This window comes from Prionailurus viverrinus, chromosome D2 (genome assembly GCF_022837055.1).
Source record: "Prionailurus viverrinus isolate Anna chromosome D2, UM_Priviv_1.0, whole genome shotgun sequence".
NCBI classification, from domain to species: domain Eukaryota; kingdom Metazoa; phylum Chordata; class Mammalia; order Carnivora; family Felidae; genus Prionailurus; species Prionailurus viverrinus.
Window position 1 is genome coordinate 37,907,213 of NC_062571.1, and position 27,508 is coordinate 37,934,720.

Below are 27,508 nucleotides of genomic sequence, written 5' to 3' on the forward strand. Positions count from 1 at the left end.
GTAATGGCTTGTTAAATCCTATGGTTATGCAATCATATATTCAAGTATACACTCTCAATTTCCTCTTTACTTCATGAAAATAACTTCTTACCTCGAGGAACATTTATTTTCCTTCACTCTTCCTTTCCCATTTGCTTCTGGTTAGCGGGGCAAATCATTTATTATCAAAATTGTCCTGCTCATACCTCAGAAACAATAGCTCTTTCCACCATACTAATGGTGTCTACCTGACTCCTGGATCCATATTCAGAAAGTAATGACGTGAGTTGTATGCTCACTGGAGTAAAAGCTTCTCTTTCCTTGCTACCTTCCGCATGTCCCCCTTTTTAATTCTGTGACCATATCTTTGATTTTCTCTAGAGTCATTTTCCCCCTCACTGTAAGAGGGGGATGCCCCTAGGAAGCTTATTTCTTATGATTCTCTCTTTTGTCTTCATGAATGGAATCCATTTATCCCCCCTCTGTGTTGGGTTTCAGAAATCCTTTCATTTTATGTGGAAGCGTTGTGTTTTTATGAGAAAGAGAAGTGGGTTCCTTTACTGAAGAACCCCAAGGAGGAAAATCAGTTGTTTCCCTTACCAAACCCCCAGATGAAGACAAACTCTGGTAAAGTGAGAGCATGTCAACATGCTGGTCAGGATCACCTGCTCTGCACTGGTCTACACTAAAATTCCATCTAAGCTCCTTTCAAAAGAGGAAACACTTCCATGTAAAGAGCCTTTTTACTGGTTACCAAAAGAAGATGCTATAAAATTCTAAGCAGAGTCTATTTCTACAGGGTGAACAGGATATATTTAACAGAATGGGGGGAAAAGAAGTATGGAAAGAACTTCAATCTACTAAATTCCCCAGATATGAGGAAATCAGGATTCATGAGAAAAAATAAAACACAGGATATGAAGCTTTCAGTTTTGTGTCATTATGACTGCTTAGTGTGGAGTTTCAATCTAAGAGGCTCTGGAAAGCTGATTCTACCAAGAATTCTTGGAACTCTAGGAACTCTTATTCCTGCCCTAGGATTATCAGAGTTTGGTAACACCAACCTGTCATCATTCTCTATTTACAGCCAAGGTATTTCTAAAATGTAAAGCATCTACTGTTTATGTGAAATAACAAAAAAAATCCAGCTCAAAAAAAGACCCTAACAATTAATTTTTTTGTAAAAGTTTATTCTGAAAATAAAAGCATGAAAAAAGGAGAAAAAAAGACATGTTAAAAAAAGAAAAGCAGTTTTAAAAGGAGTCGTTAGACACCCTAAGGCAAAAATATATTTCAATGAGTGAAAAACGATCACAGTTACTAATCAGTAATACTGAATGCAATGCCAACATGTTTCGATAAATATGGTATTCCTTCATAGTACTACCATTTTACTCTTTTAAAGTTGAATTAGTGGTACTCCTGTTTACACGATAAACTAAGACAAAGGCCGATGACTGTATTTCCCAGGCCATTTAGCCTAAGAAAGTTTTTTTGGTTTTTTTTTTAAGTATATACAGTCAGACATTTATTAATCTTATTAGCTCTAAACAAAACCAAACTAGGTCACAGTGTTCAGAAAGATGTGATAAGATAATGTAATAACTGGTCATTTGGAGCACATCCATGCAGATCTGGGAATTTGGAGGACTGATCATCAGGTAAGTGGTTATTTGGAAAACTGACCCTTGTTTCTAAATTCCTTGTTGTTACCCTTTGCTCAGCATACATCTAAATAGATTAATTTCTCTCTTTCGCAACGTTTTAGTCTTGAGATTTTAAGGGACAGAATGGCCTTCGTGGTATCACAGCAAACTGGAGATCCACAAAGGTGTCCAAAGGGAACCCTACATCCCAGTGCTTCAGTGTATTGGAATGCTCGCCGCTTCAATTCCATGCATGCGCCCAGTGCTCACTACATTCAGGTCCGGGCCTTGGGGGAAAGCTCGAGGCATGCATGCACAGTGCGGGAAAAGGATCTGGTTAACCTGGAGGCGACAACCGAAAGGGTGAAGTTGCATCATGCAATGAAAACCACAGCTTGGCCTTAGCTGCCATGCAAAAAAGACCTACATCAAAGAGTCTGCAGTGCGGCTCCTGGGTAAGAGTCGATATGAGAGAGGTGAGTTACTTCAGCAATGAAAGACACGGGCAGAAAAATGTTCAAACCACTCTAAACAGAACACTGTACAGAGCACTGGCATTACACGTGAGAAGAGGCAGCGTTGGGGACGGGGAGGGGAGAGACAGAGGAGGGAAGGTGAGGACAGAACCTCTGACAGTCACTCTGATGAGATGGTTTCCCCGGCCATCCTTTCGAATGCATGTCTTATTATAATGTATGTTGCTTCAACAAATAACCTCATTAGAGTCTTTAACATCAACCATAATTTTTAAGATGTTTTGAAAATTCAGGAAAAGCAAGGCATCAGTTACATAAAGATACACACCATGATTTCCTGTGGTTACAATTCATTATACAAGCAGAGCTGAGCTGGTCAGATAAATAAAAGACAGTTAAGTGCCAACATCCTTAACCTGTGGGTTACAGAACTCATGGTGACTCCCGAGGTATAACATGGCAGTGAAGCAACCCAATAGTCATGAAAGCTTGGGGCAGCACAAAGTAGGTAACTCTATGCAACTATAGCCCCAGGAAGCCACTTATGACCCTTTTTCAAACCCACTCCCAAGGGAAGCCATGTTTTCTTCATCTCAGCATGCATGGCAGGTTAGAAGTGAGTTCATCAACATATACCTTGACCATTTCATAAAACCTTAGTTACAGGTGAGACTCCCCAAAGGTGTTTTAATCAAAATCAAGTGATCAGAAAAAAAAAATTAAAGTTCTTCCTAAAGGAATAAAAATAGTACTGATTCAGTAGGATCCCACCAAGCACCCCTCTGATGTCAAATCCACACAGGATATCTGAGAACTGCCTGCTTAACATCTGCTTTCTTTTCTCCTCCCCCTTTGCCTCTTGTGATCTCTGACACAGTGAACGCAACGCAAAGGATAGTATGGTCTAAAGGATGGTGTGGTCTAGGTCTAACTCCCTCCAATTTCTCCTTCCTGGTTCTGATTGGAGAAAAGCAGGCACCTCTTGACATGCGCTCCTGGAGTTCAGCCTCCTCCTACCCTGTGGGTGTGATCACGGCCCTGATGGGGGACACACTCCACAGGAAGGGGCAGGGTGCTATCTCAGCTTCATGTGCTCCCTGAGAGCTGACCATCCACCAACACTACAGGATGCAGGTAGAAAAGAAACCCAGGGCTGCTTCCCACACCAGCTTCCGCACCTCAAAATGCAGCTGTTTCCACTTGGTCGCAACTCATTCCTTTCTCATGGATTAAAAACCTAAAGGCTTAATTTAAATGACATGTTTTCAAAAAGATTATAGTTTGCAATGAAAATATAATAGTCTGTACATTCATTCAACAAATTTCTCCAAGGTTCTTTTGAGACAGGCACTATCTAGTTTGGGGAGACATAAAATTCAATCAAACATGGTTCCTCTGCTTGAGTCATTTTCCATTTAGTAGAGGAGTCTACCCATATTTTAATTTCTGGAAGCATATATGCAACAGTGCCTTGCTTCAAAATTCTACTATAGGACCTTAGGCATGTTACTTAATCTTTCTGTACCTCAGTCTCCTCATGTATAAAATGCAAAGAATACCCACCTCCTCAGGTTGTTGAGAGGAATAAATGAGTTAGTAAATGTTAACTGTTTTGTTAGTGACTGGCACATGGAAAATGCTGTGTCATTTTAGCTATTATGGTCATTAGTACTGCAATACACATAAGAAACAAAGGGCTCTGGAGAAGGTGGCCTCCACCTAACTTCTGAGATAGGTTATGAGTGATGAGTAAAATCCGTCAGGGACAGAGGCAGGATAAGGTACTGAAGCAGAGGGACAAGCATGGACAGAAACTTGGAGGCACAGGAGCACACAGTGCATTCTGGGAATGGAGGGGGGGGGCTCTGTATGACTGGAGCCTCAGTAGACTGTAGGATCGGCAAGAAATGGGGCTGGATGGAGATTGTGAGGCATCTGTGTGCCTTGGTAGCATGTCTAGTCTTTATCCTATAGGAAACAGCGAGGTGATAGAAGTTTCAATGCGGGCGAATAAGGCCATTATCTTTTGTAGGACGTTAACAGGTAAGGATATGGAGAAGGAATCAGAAGCAGGAACATGTGGAGGCAAAGAGGATCATCAGTCAAATTAAATTCTAAAGGAAAAAAGTCACCTATACAGATAATAAGATAAAAACTGTTACTGCAGCACTAAGTATCCTAAGATCCTGGGAATTGTCCCTTACCTAACCATGTGGCTATTTTTTTTTTAAGTTTATTTATTTATTTTTGAGGCAGGGGGAGAGGGAGAGGGGCAGAGAGAGGAGAGAGAGAATCCTAAGCAGGCTCTGTGAACGGAGTCTGATGCAGGGCTCAGGCTCACAAACCGTGAGATCATGACCTGAGCTGTGAAATCAACAGTTGGACACTTAACCGTCAGAGCCACCCTGAGACCCCACCATGTGTCTACTTCTAAGACAGCCCTCTCCATCATTACAGTCTTTGTGTCACAGGACATGTGTCTCTTCATCTTTGGAAAGGACCTACCCTATTAAGAAGGCATTCTCTCTGCTTTTTGGAGAGCAGTCTGTAAGTTATAGTTAGAATCTACATGGATTGGATAAATTTCAGTACCTTGAATGGAGGAAGGCCATCTGTACATACTAAATATTTGCCAACGATTATAGACAAATAACATGTGAACATACCTAGGCATGCAGAGGAGTTACAGCTAACACTTTCTCTGCTGATTGTCTAAAGACCTTGATTAACGCTGTCACCAAGCATCATACTCCAATGCCTTTTAAATGTTCTATAAAACCCTATGTGTCGTGTGTCTAGGCTTCTATGAGCATGACGAAGTAGTTTTTCTTTAGAGACTTAGATTTCCTCAGATCCCAGAGGGCTGCTGAGAATACAAATTTTGAGGGGGTGCAGCTTTCTTTTGGCTGCAGTCAAGAAGGCAAGAGGGAGAGGGCCATTTGTGAGAATGTGCTCTCCTGCTAAAAGTTATGAAGTGTGGGGTGCCTGGGTGGCTCAGTTGGTTAAGCATCCGACTTCGGCTCAGGTCATGATCTCACAGTCTGTGAGTTCGAGCCCCGCATCGGGCTCTGTGCTGACCGCTCAGACCCTGGAGCCTGTTTTGGATTCTGTGTCTCCCTCTCTCTCTGACCCTCCCCTGTTCATGCTCTGTCTCTCTCTGTCTCAAAAATAAATAAATGTTAAAAAAAATTTAAAAAGTTATTAAGTGTGAGGCTCACTTAGCCCAACTTTCAAGGACAAATGTAGTGGAACTCTGTACCCTCAGCTGATGAGGCAGGAACAGGAGACGTTTGCTTATATACTGCTGTGACCATGTGATCATACTTCTCTGGTGGGTTTTCATTTGTTCTAAGTGCATTCTAGTTTGAAGCTAGGACCAGAGTACACACGCTGACCTGGGGGGGGGGGGGGGGGGAATGAACCCTCTGCACTTGGACTTGTGAGAAGAAAACATGATGAGCTGAACTCGTGGCAGAATCCCAGACTGGTACTATCTAAAATGACTGCTGCTGCACAATTAGCAGACACTCAAGGAACCGGTCAGCTCAGCAGGAAGCCATCTTTGTGGGGCAGCCGCTGCCGCAGGGACCGATTTCAAAGAAGAGTGTAACAGGTCTTAACTAAAGCTAAAATAAAAGATTGCACCCAGGCAGCTGTTGCCTCTGAAGAATGGAGGAAGGAGCATGTCTTGTCTGGAAAGAGGGTGAATATTTCTCAGCTACCTAATGCCTCTCCTTTTCTTTCCCAGCTGGGTAAAAAGATGGATGCCAACAAATGCTGTTTTCTCCCTCCTGCTGCCCCAGTAGGTAAAAAAATATACACACAAACAGAATTCCAAAGAGCTGACAATATCATGCAGCAGGGTCTCATCACCTCCCCAGGTTGCTCTGCTGGTACTTATCGGACAGAAACTGACTGGGAATTTGTAAGAGCTCAGAGCATGTGTCCAGTCCCCAACGTCTTTCCCAGTGACTCGGTAAGTAGATCTGCTTCACCTGCTCCTTTCAAAGCCTGTGCTCCTGCCAAGAAATGTGCTGATCATGTGCACCTTCATATGTTTGCATCTGTGTGTGATTTCAGATGAGCCTGACAGACTGAGAGTAACTTTTCAGTAGGTAGCAAGTTAACAGTTTGATCAACAGAACTGACCAAGGTTTGAGGATGCTTATGTTTAGAGAGGCTAAAAAAAGAAAACAGGTGATTTAAAACACACACATACATACTGTATTTACAAGTAGTTTACTGAATAACGATTGGTTTTTAGTTGATTTTAAACCTCAATCGAAGTCATTTTGAAATTAATGTCATTTAAAAAATTCATTCAATGGCACCTTATAAAAATCTGTATATGTTACAATTTGTTTATTTCTCTTTTAAAAATTTAGTTTTTTCACAAGGGAGTTTCTTTTTTTTAAATATGAAATCTATTGTCAAATTTATTTCCATACAACACCCAGTGCTCATCCCAACAGGTGCCCTCCTCAATGCCCATCACCCACTTTCCCCTCCCCCCACCCCCATCAACCCTCAGTTTGTTCTCAGTTTTTAAGAGTCTCTTATGTTTTGGCTCTCTCCCTCTCTAACTTTTTTTTTCTTCTCCTCCCTCATGGTCTTCTGTTAAGTTTCTCAGGATCCACATAAGAGTGAAAACATATGGTATCTGTCTTTTTCTGTATGACTTATTTCACTTAGCATAACACTCTCCAGTTCCATCCACGTTGCTACAAAGGACCATATTTCATTCTTTCTCATTGCCAAGTAGTATTCCATTGTGTATATAAACCACAATGTCTTTATCCATTCATCAGTTGATGGACATTTAGGCTTTTTCCATAATTTGGCTATTGTTGAAAGTGCTGCTATAAACATTGGGGTACAAGTGCCCCTATGCACCAGGATTCCTGTACCCTTACAAGGGAGTTTCTATGTGCTGATGGAAGATCTCTATCTTCTGATTGGGAAGGAAAAAAACATAAATCCACATGTGATAAAATGTCCTCAAGTGATACAGAAAAAAAAAGTGCTTCTAAAACCTGGGGGAAAAAAATCAAAAAAGTTCCACACCCGAGTACAGTGTTGTGGCGACATCAGTTTCCTGGTTTTCGACCAACCACGACCTGCGGCTATGTAACATACAACACTATAGTTGGAGGAAGGGTGCATAGAAACTGTAACATTTCTGCAACTTCTTGAGAATCTTAAATTATTTAAAAATAAAGCTATAATAACAACATAATAAATTACTTTGCCTGCATGGTTTTATTTTAACCAGGTATCAGGTTAGTATTCTATTCAGTGGCAATTAAGAGCCTCAAATATATCAAATATATCAAATATATATATATGTGTGTGTGTGTGTGTGTGTGTGTCAGTATATATATATATGCCAGTATATATACATATATATATATATCAGTATATATATATATATCAGTATATATATATATACATATATATGTATATATATATATACTGATTTCTTTAAAAAGTGTTTATTTGGCACCTGTTATGTGAGTAGTACTGCGTTCAATCCAAAAAGATACAAAAGAGGTTTAAGATAGACTGGAAATACCAATCGATATTAACTATCTTGCTCCCTTCTCAGAGGAATGCTAATTGAGACAGAGATGCTGTTTATTTACTTTGCAAATTATCATAGACAATCTCTCAAGACAGAACGAACTGTCAATAAATATAGGTCATTAATGTGATAAGGAAACTCCTAGAATTAACCCACAGCAATCTCCTCAGGTAAACAGATATCAGGTGACAAGCTGTGTTGAATAATGCTACTGATGTTATAATGACCTCCCCATGTAGCATAAAGCTGGTCCTAGACTAAGCTGTTCTTTATCTTGTGTTTTTCCCTCTCCTTATCTTCCCAGAGCTCAATGCTTGCCTTAGTAAGGAGCCAGTATCTGATACCTGCTTAGTTAAGGTACAAGGGAATGATAAAAATTAATTAGATTTTTAAAAACAACCAAATAGGCTTCAAGAATGGATTTATAATTGTAAATTTTCATATAAATTTTAAGTGAGAAAGAGAGGTATTTGGAGTACAGGGGTCTTTGTAGCACCTCAAAATCACCCAAGGGTAGCAACCCATCCACTCCACCTACTAAAATAATGCTTGTTCAGGGCAATTCTATGGGAAATAAAGTCAATACCAAGATGAGGCAGTAAAGAAGGATCCTTAGAATGCCAAAGACTTTACAAGGAACATGTCCACTGCTTTATCTTTCTGAGAAGCTTCCTCTACTAGGAACAAAAGAAAATTGGAGACATGTGCAAAGAATAAAATCTCCTGGAACTGAAGCCTCACAAATGAATATCCAGGAAGAGCCACTTCAATCCTTCCTGAAATAGAAGATGTGGCACTGCCGTTAACTCAACACTGTCATTACCTGCAGGTGGTTTGGGGTTGTAAGGATTCTGGAACCTCCACCTTTCTCTAGCTGTTTAAAGGATAAACAAGCAGATCAGCTCACACTGGAAAAAAATAAGTTATTCAAACCTCTTTCCCAAAGAGCTGGGAAAATCCTACTCTGAAGAAGGATCCTATCCTGACTGCAATATTTTTTTTAGGTATTTCTTAACCAGAGGAAGACAAAGACTCACAGAAATATATGGCATCCATAAGAATGAACACCAGCAAAGCAAGAACGGGCTGCTGAACTCACTCTTATGTTTCACACCCATGCTATTCCTTCAAAAACTTACTCATCTACCTTTGAACACCCAGCTCAGTGGCTACCTCCTCCAGGAAGACTTCCCTGATCCTCCCCTCACCTAGGGGTACCTGAGCCCTTTTCTGGGTTTTCCCTTTCTTTATGAGTGCTTCTGTTGTGGCACTTAGCATTCATGCAGTGGTCATTTATCTGTTTGCTAGTCGCCCTCCCTTCCCTGCTAGACTTCGAGCTCCCTAAGGGGATGTACTTTGTTCTTTACATCTGTCTCCACTAGTACTGTGCCTGTGCAAGAGGTCTTCAACAAATGTTTCGGGAAGAGGAGAGAAATAAATGGATGGAGGGAGGAAATGGAAGAATCTAGGGAAAACTGATTATAATCCAACAGCATCAAGATGAGGGGCCAACCCTATGAGAGAAATACCATCTTCTGACATAACTTTAAATGATCCCAGGGTCCTTTACAGATTGAGAACTTAAATCATTATGACAATTACATCTGCTATGATAATACTACAATCTCTAAAGGATGCAGTGTCTTCAGTGGATGGATTTATGGACTCCTCTTGTGTCCCAGGAGAGTTACAGGTGATCTCATCTAGATGGAATTCTCACCTGCGAGAAAGTTCTAAGCCTTAAATGGGGGTCTCAGAGATAGCAAGTGTCACATTTGGTGAAGCCACCTGACCTCTACCCATGAAAAGCCAAAGCCCTCAGAGGGTTATGGGAGAAGTTGAATCCTATAATAGGGGAATCTCCACCCGGGCATTTGATTCCTCTGTGTCATTAGACATCACAAAACTAAATGTGTAAAGCCAAATTAAAACTCATTTCTCTTAAAGTAATGGATGTGTCATTTTTTTCTTTATGTGAGGGTTATCTTCTACCACTGGGAGGCCAGGATGGAAATAATACATACAGATGACTGGAGTCACAATTCATTCTTCTCTCTTCTCTTCAAATAATATATTTTTGTACTGTAGATCAGAAAGCTTAATCTGAACTTGACATGAAGCATATAAGCAGCATAAACTGAAACTCTAGAGATCTCTCCGGATCAGATATTAGGACGTAAATTTGGCTCTCTCTTGCTGATCCACTTCTCCAGGAACCAACCCAGAGAATCAAGTGTTGAAGTAATAATGGAAAGCAACAAATTAGAGGGTCCCCATAAAAACACAGGAGGCAGGAGTTTAGATGAGCATTTGAACCTAAAAGTTCTGCTTATAAACAGACCAGTCTTACTAGATATGAACCAACATGCTCCACTGTTCAAGTAATGCTGAATATAATACATTCTAACCTTCCAAAAAATACAGTAATGTTTAATGCAATCTTACATAGGTAAAGACGGGTTCTATCACAGTTTTTACCCTATGTTGCACATGTGATGAAGGTTCCGTTCGAGACCATCTCTAAACCAAACATTTAAATCATGTAACATTGGGGCACCTGGGTGGCTCAGTCGGTTAAGCCTCCTACTTCAGCTCAGGTCACGATCTCACGGTCTGTGAGTTCGAGCCCCAAGTTGGGCTCTGGGCTGATGGCTCAGAGCCTGGAGCCTGCTTCCGATTCTGTGTCTCCCTCTCTCTCTGCCCCTCCCCCGTTCATGCTCTGTCTCTCTCTGTCTCAAAAATAAATAAACGTTAAAAAAAATTTAAATAAATAAATAAATAAATCACGTAACATTGACTTCCCTTTAATTTGTCCTCTCAAATCAGCACATATTTTGATGGACAGCTCCTTCTAGTCATCATTCTCCCTAAATATTAAGTGGATAAAAAAAATCAGTATTATTTTCTAAAATGGCATGATATTATAATAATTTTCTAAGTTGCCACTAGTTTCTAAAACACCACGCTCTGTGTAAACAATTCTAAAAAGACTATCTGTAGTTCTGTGTGAGCTAACTAATAGTAGAGAAGCAAAGATGTAATAATATTTGTTTATTATGAGTAGCAACAAAATTGTATGCATCAAAACACCGCTTTTACTCAGATGAAGCTATGAACAACGTGATATCACCGTGTGAACAGAGCAAAATAAAGCCATTCAGTGGACCCATTTGCTAATGAGCCAGTTTCAACAAAAGGAGGGACAACACCAGTTAAATTTAAAGCTTAAAAACAATCCCATCAAATATAAAAATACTTTTCCTCAGTTAAAAAGTTACCTATTAGTGCTAATGCAGTTACATTAGAACAACAGCATCACTGAAACTGGAAAAAAATAATTTAATGTCATTGTGTCCTAACTCACGGAATAGTTAAAGAGTTTTTAGAATGATCAACCTGACAGTGAATTCATTGTTTTTCGACTTAGTAGAGGTGTTTTAAAATTCCTGGAGTGGAGTTGTGATGTTTAAATGAGTTAAAGTACGACAAATGCTTAGGTTGCTGGCACCTAGTAAGGGCTCATTAACTGCTACCTGCTGATATTGTTGTTAAATGTAACACCACAAACCAAGCTCCTGTCTGCTCTTGGGTAAGTCTCACTGAAAACTGGATCTCTTCTGCTTCTAGGGAAGTTTTCTGTTCTGCACATCACTCTCCCTCTTGCCACAAAACTCCAACCACACTCACCTTTCTCTTCCTCCAAATCCCAAGTGTTTGTCCATCTCCCCTGGCATGCAAGTTCTATGAAAGCAGAAAACCCACGTGTCTTGTTTATTGCTTCACCAGAGCCTAACCTGGGGCCTGGGACATGGTAGGTACTCAATAATCTTTGCTAAATGAAATTTAAAAATAAATGAAGGATCAAGGGAGAGAATAAAAGCAAACAAGGACCTAGTTTGCCATGTTTCTCTCATCAAACCATGATCATTAGCATGAGGTTGCTCCCACCTCAGTTCCTACATATATATGACTTACATACCCACATCAAAGGATTTTCATCTCTTACTCCAACAGGAGTCCCTTGATAATTTAATATTCTATAATAAGTTAATATTCTATAATATATTCTGCAAACAACCTGGAAGGATGTTTAACATCTAATTTTTGACTTACACTTAGCCATATACTTCCAATCACACTTGAAGGCAAAACAGAACATTTTCTTGTCAATTGCTTTTCTGGGTCATGTGAATAAGAAACTGACAGCCTGTTTCATGTTAATCCAAAGCTCTCCTTATTATGTATATTAATAAAGGAATGCCCCTAAATAAATTTGAGCCCCATTATGCAAATCTCCCACACTTCAAGTGTGCTGACAAGGAGGAAATGGTTCAGGACTTCACACATATTGGCATATGGCAGGATGTATAATTCTGGAGTTAAAAAAAAAAGACTCTGGATTCAGACCAGGGGCTTAAATTCTGATCCCAATTAGTAACCGTGTGACCTCAGGCAAGTTCTTTAAACTTTCTGAGGCTCCCTTTCTTCATCAGTCAAATGGAGAAAAACACAGTAGTGCAACTGATTAGAATAATAAGATAGGTTTGTAAAGGGCTTATCTTTGCACATAGTAAGTTCTCAATAAATATAGAAACTGCTTATAAGCCTAGAGAGAGCAAACCAGGACTAAAGCCAGAATCCCTTACTAATAGCTAGCTGAGCCAGGCCCTGACCTCGTGAACATCTGATAAATATTGGCTGAATGAATGGCTGCTTCCTGGTGACCGGCCACGTGGCAGCCCTCCCCTACCACCTTTGCTGACAACTATTCAAGTTGTGTGGTGCTCCGTACACTTATGAGATGCATTTTGTAGAATCTCTTTCCTTGAGCCCATTATAACCAGGACTGCACGCATACCGGAGATGCTTAAGTGGGGAAGCGCCCCTGTAAGACTGTGATGCCAGTTCCAGCTTATGCCTTTATACATAAGTACATTCCACTTTAATCTTCGCATTGGCATTTTGTTTAGAAGAGCAAGTCAGGAGTGGCCAGCTCTGCGCTAAGAATCTGGAATGCAGATTATAGCAGCTCAGCGAGTTGACTTGTTTGTGTAAACTGCTTAGGCTTCTTTTGCGCTCATGTAGAAAACAGCTCTGGCTGCTTAATGACCAGCACATCTTCCGTTTTACATGCTCCAAGTTTCTGACAAGAGAAGTGGAGAGTGAAATTCGGTGCTGTGGCAAACCTGCTAATAAGCATCGGTTTAACCTTACTCAATCTGGTGGACTTGGGGAGATGAGGAAAGAGAGATTTGGGCTACAGAGTTCCAGCCCAACTCCCCTCTCTTAGTTCCAATTTCACAGGATTCCCTCGCTCAAATTCCCATCATGACTGGACCACCCTACTTTAGGCACCCCCTTCGATAGCTGTGGTTTAGCCACAATATGCATTAAACCTCCGTGCAGGAATGAATACCCATGATAGCAGAGTAAAAAGTGAAACACAGCCCTGGAGCCATGGAGAAACCAAAAGACAGGTGCATATAGGCTAAGGTCCGTTAGCTTCCACTGTCCATCTCAGGGGCTTCTATAGGCAAACCCACAGGAGAAGGGAATATGCCTTCGTTTTACATTTAAAAGCACATTTGCTCTCATTTGTTTATTGCAGCAATGCACTTTGTTCATTTTTAATGTACAGGCAAAAGCTAACCAAGTACACTGAACCCCCAACCTGACCCTCAACAGCACAGAGACTTATTTTTATAGCAGTGTTAAGTACTCACACCAACCATTATGTGTACTTTTAAAGTAATCCTCATCCTGTCAACTGGTGTAGGATCCTGGGGCAGATGCTGAGCAATTCTGGTGCTCAGTGGTTCCTCAGCCAAGCCCAGCAGGTAATTTTCCCTAAGTATATATGTGCTTAAATGGCACCTACCAATTATATCTCTTTGTAAGAGCACAAATGCGGTGGACCCACTCCCCCAGATGCATGCATGGTCCCACCTCCCCAGAGGGCTCTCTGCCTCCCCTCTCCAGAAACATTAGGGTAGCCCTTCTCCCAGGCACAGAAGAGTCGAGAAAACTGTGACGGGTGCAGTTACCACTGTTTTCAATTCTGGTTCTGAGACATGAGTTGGAGAAAACCTGCTCCCAAACAAGACCGCCCCTCTGGGATGTCTCCATAGAAACAACTGGTTCCTGTGATACAGCCCCAAGTTCTCACAGGCACCCCAATTCACAATCATCCAACAACCAAGGACAATGCACATGAAGAACCATGATGAAGATGGCATTTGTTCCCTGTTCCGAAGGCTGTGTTTCTCTCCTATTAAGTTTGGTCTTGTAAATTTAGTCTTGAGCGTGACAGGTGCCTGGTCCTAAAGTTCTAGTTTCAAATAACAACTCAGAAGGAGTGTGGGGAACTAAACCAGGGGTGAAGGAAAGAAAAAGTCAGAGGGGCACCTGGGTGGCTCAGTCGGTTAAGCGTCTGACTTCAGCTCATGTCATGATCTCACTGTTCATGAGTTGGACCCCACTTTGGGCTCTGTGCTGACAGCTCAAAGTCTGGAGCCTGCTTTGAATTCTGTGTCTCCTCTCTCTACCCCGCCCCCACTCATCCTCCCGCCCACCCCCCCCACCCCCGTCTTTCTCTCAAACAAACAAACTTTTAAAAATGTAAAGAAAGAAAAAGTCAGAGTGGATCAGATAAGGACTAAAGTTCAAACAAAAAATCTGAAATCTCTTAACATGGATTCTACGCTCCACATTAAGTGATAACTGTACTACTTATAATTACTAAATATCAAACTTGTTCTCTTCCTGCCCTCTTCTGGCTATCTCCCTCCCCTCCCCTCTCTCCTCCTCTCTCCACGCCCTCTCTCCCCATCCCTTTTTCCCTCCCTCCCTCTCTCATCTATGTCCCTTGTTTTTTTCTCACTCCTTCTCTCTCCCCTTCTTTATTAAGGAAATAAAAGCCATCTGCTCTTCCAAGCATGACAACGGTGCATCAGTATCCTTGACTTTGACAACCTCAATTCCTACCACCATGCTCTGTTGGACAGAAAACTGACAGGAAACTTCCAGATCCCCTGCCATGATCCTTAAAGATCTGTCCGGATCATATTGTTCCTTTCACTTGCTAATTGGTTTCCTAAGCCTTCCTCCTTTCTTGTTTTGTGTTCTTGTTTTCAGGGCAATTGCCAACGTATGCATAGTTCTGGATTTTATTTTAAGTAATTCGTAGTTGACGATGGTTTATTTGTGCAATTGGTATAATTAAATCTAATTACATAATTGGTGAAAGACTGAGTAATCACATAATTAGAATGTGCAGTAATAACTGTTGAAATCCCATTGTTATGACGTGCAATGATACAATTATGATGTGTCACCATGCGGTATAATTCACAGGGTACCCTGTGAAGAGGGAGAACAGCTTTCGTTCTGCATGTGGGAAAGGCAGCTAAGGTTCAAGACCTGGGAAGTGGCTGTCAGCATCAAGGCTTGGACTTCTTATTCATCTTTATTGCATTAATCTACCCCCCATGCCTATGCTCTGTGCTAATTGAAGGCAGCAGCAGAGGATAAATGAAGAAGGTACTTGTGAGAACAGAAACACCCACATCTTCAAGAACCAGGTCACCGAAACAATCATCCTTAAAACATAAAGCAGGAGCTGCAAGGGACAGTCTTGAATCTCTGACACTTTCATTCCCACATGTAAATTTCGAATTCAAAATTGTAACCACGACACAAGAACCATGCACACAATACCAAGTGGGCCATAATCATTAGATTATGGCTGGGGCCCCAGCTCCCAGTTCACAGTCTTGCCTAGGCTCTCCACCTCCTATCATCTTTCGGTAATTGTCACATTGATGAACCAAGGGAATGCTGCACTCTTGGTTTCTTGCTCTGTTCGTTGTCCGTGACCCATCCCCCCACTGCATGCCACCCACCGCTCCCAGGGTCATGCCCTGGACCTGGTCAGCCCCAGCAACTGCAAAGTATCTGCTATCTCCACCTCAAAGAGCCGGCTCTTCAACCACAGCCTCTTACCCTATGGGCTCACCTGCTCAAGAGTTCCCCTCTGGCATCATTCTTCGGCCTCCAGGAAACCTCCAAATCGTCAACCACCCCACTAAGCCATCATCTGCTCCCTGCCTCATCTCCCAACCCTCCCTGTCCAGCCTGACTCCCCCAGCCCAGCATTATCACCACCCTCTGTCACCATCCTCCATCCCTAACAAAGGCCTCCCCATGATGGACTGGACTCTTCCTCCTCTTCCCCTGCTCCCTCCTGGTCCCTGAGTAGCAACAACCCCTGGATAAAATCACACAACTGAAACGACCACTCTTACTCTAAATTCATGATCTCACACTGCAAACTGACACTCAAGGCTGACTGGCCAGCTGCTATTTTTCTTGAATTTATTTGCTTTCCAATTCCCCAAGGCCAGTATTTCATAGCTTCTCTTCTCCTCTAACCTTCCACGCCCTTTGTGCACCATCACGCTCGGCCCGTGGACTTGCTTCATAATGTTATCAGAAAGAATCCCATGTGAAGTCAAATCGAGTTCCACCCTTTTTCCTCCCACCAGCCCTCCAAGCCTGCATGGGCCCCTCCTCAGTGCCTCCATTCTTCAGGGCCGGTTTTCCTCCTCCCACAAAAGGCCATGGCCTTCATAGATGCTCTGTCAGCTCTCTCCTATCTCTGTGGCTCTTGCCGGCTCTCCCCCACTACTGGACCACTTGCCAGCTATCTTGATTGCACCTTCTGTCTCCCATGGCCGCTCCTACTTTACCCAGCCTCTACATGTTGGGGATGTTCCTCCCTCTGCCCTGGTCACTTTCTCAAACTCTTTCCCCTAGATAATGCAATCCTTTCCCATGAGTTCAAAATCATCTTTACATTTGACGAAACTTAACACCAGCCCAGACTCTCTTCCAAGTTCTGTACTTTCTAACTTCCTCTTGACATCTCTTCTTCCATGTCTCACAGACTTCTCAAATTTAACACATCCATGAAATCCTAATTTCTCACCCAACTTACCTTCCAGTGCAGCCCTTCCTTTCTCAGGAAGTAGCAGCACCCTCAACCTGTTATTCAAACCAAACACCCACAAGGTCCAGGATTCCTTCTTTCCCTTCACTCCACATCTAGCTCACCAATGAGTCCTGCTCAAAATATCTTTCTCATTAATTTCTCTCCTTTACCACCCATTCAGTCAAGTCACCACTATCTGTGACTGGCGTCCTCTCTTCACTTCAGAGCATGATTATAGATTAAAATTGGCTTTTAATATTCATCTGTTTTATTTTGCTTTTTATTTTTTGCCTCTCTCCCCTACTAGATTATAAATGCCCCCTGATTACATTTACTGGCTTGCTGATTTACAGCAGCCAGCACTGATCAGGTAATTAAGTTTCCATTGAATGAATAAATGAATGGCCACAGTGTTTGCATAGCTGCAGAGTCACTGCCTCATAATAAACTCATAAGGATCACTAGAAAAGCTGGGCCCAAAACAGAGCTCGTAACAAAAGAAGCCAAAAGTTATTCCAAATGTTAAACACAGAGATACCATACCATAGACTGAATTGTGAATCTCCAAAACTGTTATGTTGAAGTCCTAAGCTCCAATGTGATGGTGTTTGGATGGGGCCTTTGGGAGATAATTAGCTTTAGCTGATGCTATGAGGGTGGAGCTGTCACTATGGGATTAGTGCCTTTATAAAAACAGACACAAGAGAGTTTGCCACATGAGAACACAGGGAGAAGGTCTGCAAACCAAGAAGGGGACTCTCACTAAAAGCCCACCATGTTAGCACTTTGATCTTGGACTTCCCAGCATCCAGAAATAGAAGCAATAGATGTGCTATTTAACCCATCCAGCGTATTTTGTTATGGCAGCCCATGCTGACTAAAACATCATATGATCCAGCAATTCCGCTATAGGATATATACTCAAATGAAAATCATACATCCACACAAAATCCTAAACACAAATTTTCATAGAAACATAATCCATAATAGACAAAAAGTGTAATTAACTTAAATGCCCATCAACTGATGAATGGGAAAACAAAATTTGGCATATCCGTAGACTGGACTATTATTTGGATGAGGCACTAATACATGCTATTACATGGATGAACCTTGAAAACATTATGCTAAATGAAAGAAGCCAGTCACAGAAGGCCACGTATTCTAAGATTCTATTTATGTGAAATGTCCAGAACAGGCGAATCCATGGAGAAAGTAGATTGACAGTTGCCTTGGGTTGGGCGGATTGAGGGCAGGAGATGGGGAGTGACTGATGATGGATACAGGGTTTCTTTGGGGGGGAGGTGAAAATGTTCTAGAATTAGATTGTGGTGATGGTTGTACAACTCTGTGAATATACCAAAAACCAATGAACCATTTAAACAGGTAAACTGTATGGTATATGAAATATGCCTTAAAAAAGCTGTTAATCAGAACAAAAAGAGGAAGAAGAAAAGAAAGAAGGAAGATAAGGAAGAAGAGAAAAGAGAAGGAGGAGAAGTTATGCATTACACATGTAATGTCTAGTAGGCTCACCTTTAAAAATATAAATACTCCAGTTTATTGAATCTAAGTTGCCATCAATAAGAAGGACCACTGTTTTATGTACTGCCAAGAAGGAAAACAAATAATGCCAATTATAGCCTTATGAAGCCATCAACTGTAAAGACTCTTCTTAATTTTGGAAATGTTAAAATATTGATTTAAGTTTTGTATCTTAAAACGAAATATAGTAGCTTTCTTATGTTCTAAGCATCAGCTCCCAGTGCCTTCTAAATAGGAATTACTTTTTTTTTCAGGTTTATTTATCTTTGAGGAAGAGAGAGAGAGACAGAGTGTGAGCAGGGGAGAGGCAGAGAGAGAGGGAGACACAGAATCCGAAACAGCCTCCAGGCTCCAAGCTGTCAGCACAGAGCCCGGCGCGGGGCTCAAACTCACTAACCGTGAGATCATGACCTGAGCCGGAGTCGGGCGCTTAACCAACTGACCCATCCAGGTGCCCCACGAATTACTTCTTTAAAAGAATTCCTTCAGGGGCGCCTGGGTGGTGCAGTCGGTTGAGCGTCCGACTTCAGCCAGGTCACGATCTCGCGGTCCGTGAGTTCGAGCCCCGCGTCAGGCTCTGGGCTGATGGCTCGGAGCCTGGAGCCTGTTTCCGATTCTGTGTCTCCCTCTCTCTCTGCCCCTCCCCCGTTCATGCTCTGTCTCTCTCTGTCCCAAAAATAAATAAACGTTGAAAAAAAAAAAATTAAAAAAAAAAAAAAAGAATTCCTTCAACTGTGAACTGACTTATTAAAAAACAAAAAAAGAACTAACATTTATCAAACAAGTACTATGAAGTAGGTATTGGCTGCATGTGTGTGTGACTTTGGCTTTGCATACATCATTCATTTAGTCTTCAACGACTATCTAGACCAGCATGATGCTCCCATTTTATAGACAAGGGAATGGGCTTCAGAAAGGTCCCACAGTTAGTGAGCAGCAGGGCCAGGACTCTAAGGCATGTCTCTCACTCTGCCACGTTATGGATGAAAAGCTCAGATGAGAAAACCTGGTGACTGGAGGATTTCATTATGGTTTTTTAAAAACGAACTCTATTTTTTCCAGCTGATTCATCTGCATCAGCTATACAGATGTAGACACCCAGATCCATCCCATCATCCCCCACTTTTTCTTGGTCACCTCCTCTCAACATCAACTGGTATATATTAAAGGAATAGGAATTATTATCCATTTATGGAGAGTGTTTGGGGCCACTCTTGAGCTCCCTACCTTCAATAAGTGGGCTTGCTGTGGAGTCTCCAAGAGCTGCAGAAATGAAAACACAGAGATACTTAAAGATGACACAGACAGAACAAGGTGGAAAATGAAAAACACAATGAGAAAAAAAATGATATGAAGAGCAGGTGCTCCTCAATTTATGCTGCTGATGTTTTCCTGAAAATTATGTGTAGATCAAATTGATTTATAAACTAAATCCTATTGTAAATTCAACAAGAGCACTGTGATGAAACCTTGCAATGGAACTTTTATAATGAGAAAACTCATTTTGTGCTGAGAGCAGTCAATTCCCAATCTCTGTTTGAAATTCAGTTTTCTTTTTTTTTCTTTTCACGTGGGACCCACCTAACATACATGCCATAACCCCCTTGGACCTCTGGTGGACAGGAATGTCATGAGACAAAAAGATTGCTTGAAGACTTTAAAAATATGCCTGGATTCTACCATATTTACAATGCTCATCTTAAATGTATATTTCAACACAACGGGAGAGCTGGAAGATGCTTTCTGGAAGAGATGAAGAAGTGTAAGCTCAGGAATGGAATTCTAGGGCCACCTAGACTTGGAAGGGGAGACAGAAGGCTTAGAGGAGAAGAGTATACCCCTCAAGTCCCCAAAAGCTGTGAGACCTTCTCTCTTGACAGCTGGAGGAAGGTGACCAGAGTTGAAGGAGTCCAGCACCCCGATGCCAGAGGACCCCTCTGGTCTCCTTGCACATACCGAGCAAGTATCTCCCTGGTCTTCTTCTAAGGTCAAAGGTTGCAAAATAGCCACCCACACGGTTCTTTAAAATCAGAAGTGTCACATTAAAACAGAAATTCAATTTCCAGAATTTCTGGAGGACCTGTTCCATGTTCCCACTGGGGAATAATTCTTTAGAGTTGACCTACGGACCAGTCTCCCCAGGCTCTACTACTCCTTGTTGCATTGCGTCCAGCCTGGCTCCTGTGGGCATTTTCGCTTGAACCCCCGAGGGAGACCCTTCAGAGTTAAATCCCCACCACGTGGTCCAACCACATCAGACCAGAAGCAGTTCCACTCTCACTCAATCCCACGCACTACGCAGGACCTGTATCTACCATCATGTCCGTTTTCAACGTTTATGAGACCATTTCTTTTTCCTTTTTTACAAAAAAATGTATTAATTTTTTTTTAGATCCACCCCAAATTCTTTTAGATCCTCTGGTCTTAAAGTGTCTGCCTGCCTGGTTCACTCTGTCCAGTGAGAATCAGGACTCTATTATCACTGCCGTCCCCAGAATCAGCGCTGGAGTCACGCTTCCAGAGCTTTTGCTCCACAGACGTTCTTAATGCATTAATTTTACCCTTTTAGTCCATAGGGCCTAGAGAGAAGCACTGATTGTTTTTTCTGCTTTCCATTAGCATAATACAATGTTGATGCCATCCTTCTAAGAAGAGCCTAATACTTTCATTTCTTCGAAGCACTATTAGCAGTAAATTGGAACCAGAAACTCAATACATAAAGGCACAGGTGCTCAGGTTCACTGTGCTCACATGGGGAGCCATGAGAGGGGGACAAATCCCAAATCCAGGCAGGCCTGCCAAGTAGGTACCGCTTGGGTACCAAGTGATGTGCTGCTCTGGGCCTCTTATGCTTTGACACTGACGGAAGCTACATGGGGCATTGCAGGCGAAGAGCAGCATTTTTGAAGCTCCTACCCACTCTGAGGTTTCTCAGCAACCTCAATCCATGTGGAAACTGCCAAGATCCCCCAGGTCTGTTTCCTGTCCTTCCAGCTATGACCTACTGCCGCCGAACACTGGCTGAGCATGCGCGATCTTCCCCGCACTGTTTTAAGCACATTCGCTGCAGCACCTCATTATCCTCATGACAACCCTGCATTTGCAGCTCTTTTCTACAAATGGAGCGCCTGAAGCTCAGAGCCTAAAGAATAATCGTAACTATTCCTGAAGGCGCTGTTCTAATCCTCTAACATGGCAGGCACTCTGACACCAAAACTGTGCTTTAACCTCTAGGCTGACTTGCTCAAGGTCACACCAGTGCTCAAGATCGGGGCTGGAAGCATGCCTGGTGTGGTCACAATCTAGAGTCAGAGGAGTAGCCATGGGCTCTGGCCTCTGCAGTGTCTCCAAAGACTGGCCGACAGGGTCTAGGATGGATGTTCTAGCTACCTCAGAGCTAGGCTGGGAAAAATGTTTCCTTATATTATTTTTTTCTGAAATCTCAGGAGATTAAAAACGTCTAGCAGAGGAGATAAGCCACATGAAAGAATTCTGGGTCATTCTTGTGCATATACAGTGGTCTCAGGGGGTATTTTTTAAACAGAAGGAGCTGGAACTTGTATCAGGTATTCTTGCTGGTGGGTTTGAAACTCCATCTAGTTTTGAAATAGAAAGATCCCCAAGCTCTTGGATCTAATCCTCCTTGCCCACTTAGCCATGTATTCCAGTTTCTTTTTTAAAAGTCTACCTGAGGACAGAAATCACGCCCACCTTCATGAGGCTACCTGTTTTTTCTTTTCGTAGAAGCTGAAGATTCGGGGGGGGGGGGGGGGGAGGGGCTCTTGAGAAGTCTCTAGCAGCCACTGACCTGGCCACCAGCATCTGGGTTTTACTAATAATGGCCCCAGGGAGCTCAGTAAGATTGTCAATCACTCACCCCCACTGATCTTAATAGAGAGTGGATAGGTGGAAGGTTTATAAATCAGGATGAGTCATTTGGTTCACCAAGGGAAAAGATAAATAAACCAACACTCCAATTAATTTTAACGTGAAAAGAAAATGCTTGTGAATAGTGCTTCAACCAAGTCCGTAGGGTCTGAACAGCCTTAATTATTCACAATGCAAATTGCTTTTACTGCTTGCTGTATAATTCCTTAATGCCTTCCATCCTGCTTCCTCTTCTCACTCCTCTCCTCTCCATCTTCCCATCCTCATCCCTGTTCTTTATTCCTGAAGAGCCAGAAGAAATTCCAGAAATTTCTGGAAATGGCCTTCCAATCACCCTATCTTTTTCTTAAAAAAATTTTTGTAAGCTTATTTACTTATTTTGAGAGAGAGAGAGAGAGAGAGAGAGAGAGAGGAGAAGGGGCAGAGACAGGGAGAGAAAGAATCCCAAGCAGTCTCCATGCTGTCAGCACAAAGCCCAACATGAGGCTAGAACTCATGAAACACGATAATGACCTGAGCCAAGATCAAGAGTCAGACGCTTAACCGACTGAGTCACCCAGACACACCTCTTTAAAAATTTTTAATGAGGGGCGCCTGGGTGGCGCAGTCGGTTAAGCGTCCGACTTCAGCCAGGTCACGATCTCGCGGTCCGTGAGTTCGAGCCCCGCATCGGGCTCTGGGCTGATGGCTCAGAGCCTGGAGCCTGTTTCCGATTCTGTGTCTCCCTCTCTCTCTGCCCCTCCCCCGTTCATGCTCTGTCTCTTTCTGTCCCAAAAATAAATAAAACGTTGAAAAAAAAAATTAAATAAAAAATTAAATAAAATAAAAAAATAAAAAATTTTAATGACTCTTTTACTTATAATAAATCTTCCCAAGATCCTAACTAGCTTAACCTAGGATCCAAGATTCTCCTAGGCCTAAATAATCCCCAGATGGGCTTCAGAGACCCCATGGACCCTTAGAAGTTGTATGCAGAATTGTGAAGTTGGGGTGTCCCTGCCTCTCTGCCCACCCAGAGGGGCACAGTTTTCATAAAATTCTCAAAGAGGTCTGCATCTTCCACCACCCTCCAAAAAAAGAGCATTATAAATTAAAAAACCAATCCATACCTGCCTAACCACTGCATCATAAGGACATTTATGATGCAGAGTGGGAGAGTCTGGACCTCAGAGCCAAACAGACTCAGGTTCAAATCCCAGCTCTGTCACTGACATGCTATATGAATTTAGACAAGTGTCTTAACTTCCCTGAGCCCCTGTTTCCTCATGTGTACCATGATGATCCTAAAAACAACTTCATTACAGGATTATTGGCGATTAAACAAAATATACATGAAAGCACATAGCATTCATATACGAAAGGGGCAACATGAAAGTCGTCTCTACAGGAAAGACAGAAAGGTAGATATAGACTCATTAGTAATGGACTTGCTCCCTGATCTTTCGGAGGTGCATCTTAGGCTTTGTTAGTGAAGCTCAGGGTTCTACAAAGACAATCAGGTTGGTATGGTCTCCGGGAAATCCACAAGAATTAGATAGTAGGAGCACTTTTTTTGAGCATCATATTGAAATGTCCAATCTGAATTAAATAAAATTAAATTGGGGGCACCTGGGTGGCTCAGTCAGTTAAGTGTCCAACTCTTGATCTTGGCTCAGGTCGTGATTTCACAGTTCATGAGTTTGAGCCCTGCATCAGGCTTTCTGCTGTCAGGAGGGGGCCCACTTTGGATCCTCTGTCCCCCTCTCTTTCTGCCCCTCCTCCGCTCACGTTCTCTCTCTCTCTCAAAAAATAAACATTAAAAAAATTAATTAAATTAAATTAAACCTCCAACACTCTGCTTCCCCACCCACTTTACCCACTGTCCACTACCCCCAACGTAACATGAAAAGTGAGGTCTAAATATTTCAATCACGTAAAATGTGGAGTTGCATCACTATAAGGGCACTAAAATGACCTGAGGGAGCCTACACAGTCAGCCACCAGGGGTCCTGCTGCAAGACCCACATTTTCTCTATCCCAGTTAGCAGCCTGGTTCTACCTGGGCCAGTGGGCTGCTCTGGGGTAAATACCAATGGGATGACTCTAGAAGCTTTGGCTGCTGGGACTTCCAGGACAGCAGTAATGATCCCAGGAACATCTTGATTAGTTGGCTCCTGTTTTATTGGCCAAATTCCAGATTTCAGGGAGATAGAGCCAGGAAAACACTGAAGAAAATAGGATTCCCACCTTCTGAATTTCTGCTTCCCAAGGCAAAGCTGCCCCAACCCCCAGTAAAAAAAAAAAAAAAAAAAAAAAAAAAAGAACTTTAGCCTAATTAGCTGAGACTAGGTCAGGGATTGGAGCTGATAGCCATTCTCTAGATAACTGATTTTTCATTATGAATTGGACTGTGTGGTATCCTACTGCAGGACTGAACTGCACTTAAATAATTATGCCATTGCTCTTCAGCTTTAAAGAACTATAATTTGGAGGCCATTTAGAGCGATCATAGTTTTTTCTCATCAGACTATGTTGTAACACAGAATGTGTTGGTTTTTCAGATGACATTGACCCAGCCACTTGCTCATCTTGGCCTTCTCAGGTGATCTTTGCCCATCTGTACTGTCATCCTTACAATTCTTACTATCAGCCTCACTCCCCAGTTAGAGAAGCTATTTGTACCCAAAGCAAATTTAAAAGAAAGCACAAAAAAATTAGAACATGACTAGGATGAACCAAAAAGGAGAACCTCATAACAGTGGAGGCTTTGTTGGGATACCTTCTTGATTGGACTTGCAGACGCAGTGGCGGGAAAGGGAAGGGAAGAGGGTTGGGCTGATGGTTTCAAGAGCCACTGTCATGGCTAATGAAGATCCCTAGGCTACAAGTCCATTTTCTCAAATGTGGGTGTTCTGCCCTTTCTCCTTGTTCTGACTGGTTGTCATGTCTTCTTCTCTTTCCAGTCCCCTAACCAAGGATAGCTCCTCTGGACAACACAGTTTCAGATACCACAGGTTCAAGGAGGGTAAGCTCAGGCCACAAACATGATCACCTAGCAGAGGTCGTGAGTGATATGTAGAGGGAGGTGAAAAGCCGCATTGATGCTGGCTCACTTGCAGAACCAAAGAGCCCAATGAACCAGAGATCTGGGGCAGTAAGGAAGTGTGTGGGAGTCTCCACTACTTGGAATATTGCCTGACATCAGAGAAGTTCCAGAACAGAGCAGTCCTTGAGCAAGCCGACTGTGCCTCTCTCAGCATGAATTTGATGGCTACAGAAGGGCTGGGAATTTCCCTGCCATGGTGCTGCTATTGGCTTGCTGCTGAAGTCAGGGCACAAAGAAAGGGTGTTTTCCATGAGTCCATTGATCTTAATCCCTGCCTCTATCTCTTTCCTTTTGCCAAATTTGCTGAATATCTGGGATGTTACAGTTCCATGGACCTAGACGCACCTGGAGTTTGGCTGATCTAATTAGCCTTAGATGTGTCTGCTCCCAAAATAGAGAGTTAATTATTCTAATTTCTGCTCTAACCAACAAGGCATGGCCTGGGCCCATGGCTCATAGACCCAAATTGGGAGAGGAACCACATTCCTTCTGCACAGTTCCTAATAGGCTTTCTATCCCACATGACTGTAACTTTGAAAGCTGAAGCTCCATCTGAAGATGGAGCTGAGCACATCGATCTATGTACATACCTTCGCCCCTTTGCATATAGCTCCCAAGTCCCTGGATCCAAATGAAGAGCACTGGTGAGCTTGCCTCCTTTGCAAAGGTCCTCACACTACAAGAAAGGGTTGTAGGATAGTCCTAACACCTGGAGACTGAGCCCAGAGATCAGGAAAGCATGGCTACTCTCACCAATGCTGAAGACCAGGATGCCTTGAGAAGAGTCAGGACCCAGCTCAAGCATCAGCTCCCTAGAGAGGCTTTCCCTTAGCCCACTGAAGTGCTGACCACTCCCTTCCCTCACATCCACACTGCCCTAGACTCACCTCACTGTAGCATTAATTTAGAGCATCTATCTAGAGCTCTAGCTCCAGGGATTCAGATCATTTCCTATGTGACTCTGGGGGAGCTCCCTTGCTTGTGTGAAGGCCTGTCTCATCTATGAAATGAGGATGATGATAGTAGTAAGGCTCAGATGAGTTAGAAAGAAGAAAAAGCTTAGAACGTGGACTAGAACATACTAGAACATAGTAAGCTGCTATTGTTACCACCACTACTATTTGTCAGATTCCACATGAGACTGTGAGCTCCTGAGGGCAGAAAGCTTTTCCTGTTTCCATCTGCGGCCCCCAATACCCAGCACAAAGCATGGTACACAGGTTCACTAAATGTTTGATGGATGAATAAATGATGTCAATCCAGTAGGCTGTGCTGGACCACTGACACTCAGTTTTATGAGACCACGGTTGCCCCACTGAGTCCTTCTCTGCAGTATCCTGAGTGAAGGGAGGATGTCATGGAGTACACCAGACAGACAGGATCTGAGTGAGGTGAAGACAGACGGAGGGGATGAACGTGGCAGCAAAACAGACAAGCCTTAACGTTGGCCAACTGGGTGTTCGTGGGCACGTGTGTCTGCTCTCAGGCCTCAGTCCATTCAATGGTGTGCCTAAACAGGCTGAAACTGTTAGGAAGGTTGGGTCATTATTTCAGGAAGAACAAGGTGGGGAGGGAGAGCATGACCCATCTATCTCCACCTGTCCCAGGAGACTCCACCATGACTAGGAAAACCAGCAAGCTCTCAACAGACCCTGCTTCTGAAGTCATAGCAGAAGCCAACTGGTGTCCCCAGTAATTGTCCAGGGTTGGCCAGTGCTCCTGTCACCAACGTAAGAGCCAGTTTCTCCCCATCACAGGCCCTGGGCGGTGTCACGCCCTGCCTCTCTCTGAATCCACGTGGCAGGAAGTCTGTGACACTCCTGCGGCTGCTCACAGGCAACCCACAGAGCTGGCCTGGGCTGTTGGCCCCTGGGTAACCATCACTGAAGAGGCATTTGTGGCTTTCCTCCTGTGACCCTGAGAGGAGGCAGGGGCTGGGACCTGGCAGGCAGCCAAGGAGCCGTAGTGGCCACATGCCCAAATGCATGAGAGTAACAATGGCCTTTGAAACTGGGACTGCTGAGGTCCCATCTGCAGCTCAGACAGCATTGTGGGCCCCTCTTGCAGGCCCGTTACCTTACCTGGGCTCTGACTAAACAATCCTGTGACGCAGGCCCAGCCTCCAGATTCCGGCTCAAGAAGTATCTTCTTGCCGATGCCCTGGAGGCCTCCGTCACCAAGCCCTATATGTCTGCCAGGCAGGAAGCCCCCGCTCTCCTGGAATCTAGAGGAGGAAGGGGGCCCTGTACAGCTGGAAAAGGTGTGTTCTAACAGTCCTTTGTGACTTCAGACATGGTATTTAATCTCTTTTGAAATGCC

At 43.0% G+C, this 27,508-nt stretch overlaps 1 protein-coding gene across 7 annotated transcripts in view; it reads right to left on the bottom strand.

Moving 5' to 3' along the window:
- KCNMA1 (potassium calcium-activated channel subfamily M alpha 1) overlaps positions 1-27,508 on the bottom strand; it is a 732,075-nt gene that overhangs the window by 311,566 nt on the left and 393,001 nt on the right. The window contains exon 4 of one of the 7 annotated variants that reach the window (XM_047825366.1): positions 10,470-10,549. The exons of the other annotated variants lie outside the window; for them this stretch is intronic. Within the exon in view, the coding sequence (XP_047681322.1) occupies positions 10,534-10,549 (16 nt within the window). The 3' untranslated portion in view covers positions 10,470-10,533. Of the gene's footprint in view, positions 1-10,469; positions 10,550-27,508 lie in introns of those variants that run through there. 7 annotated transcript variants of the gene reach the window in all.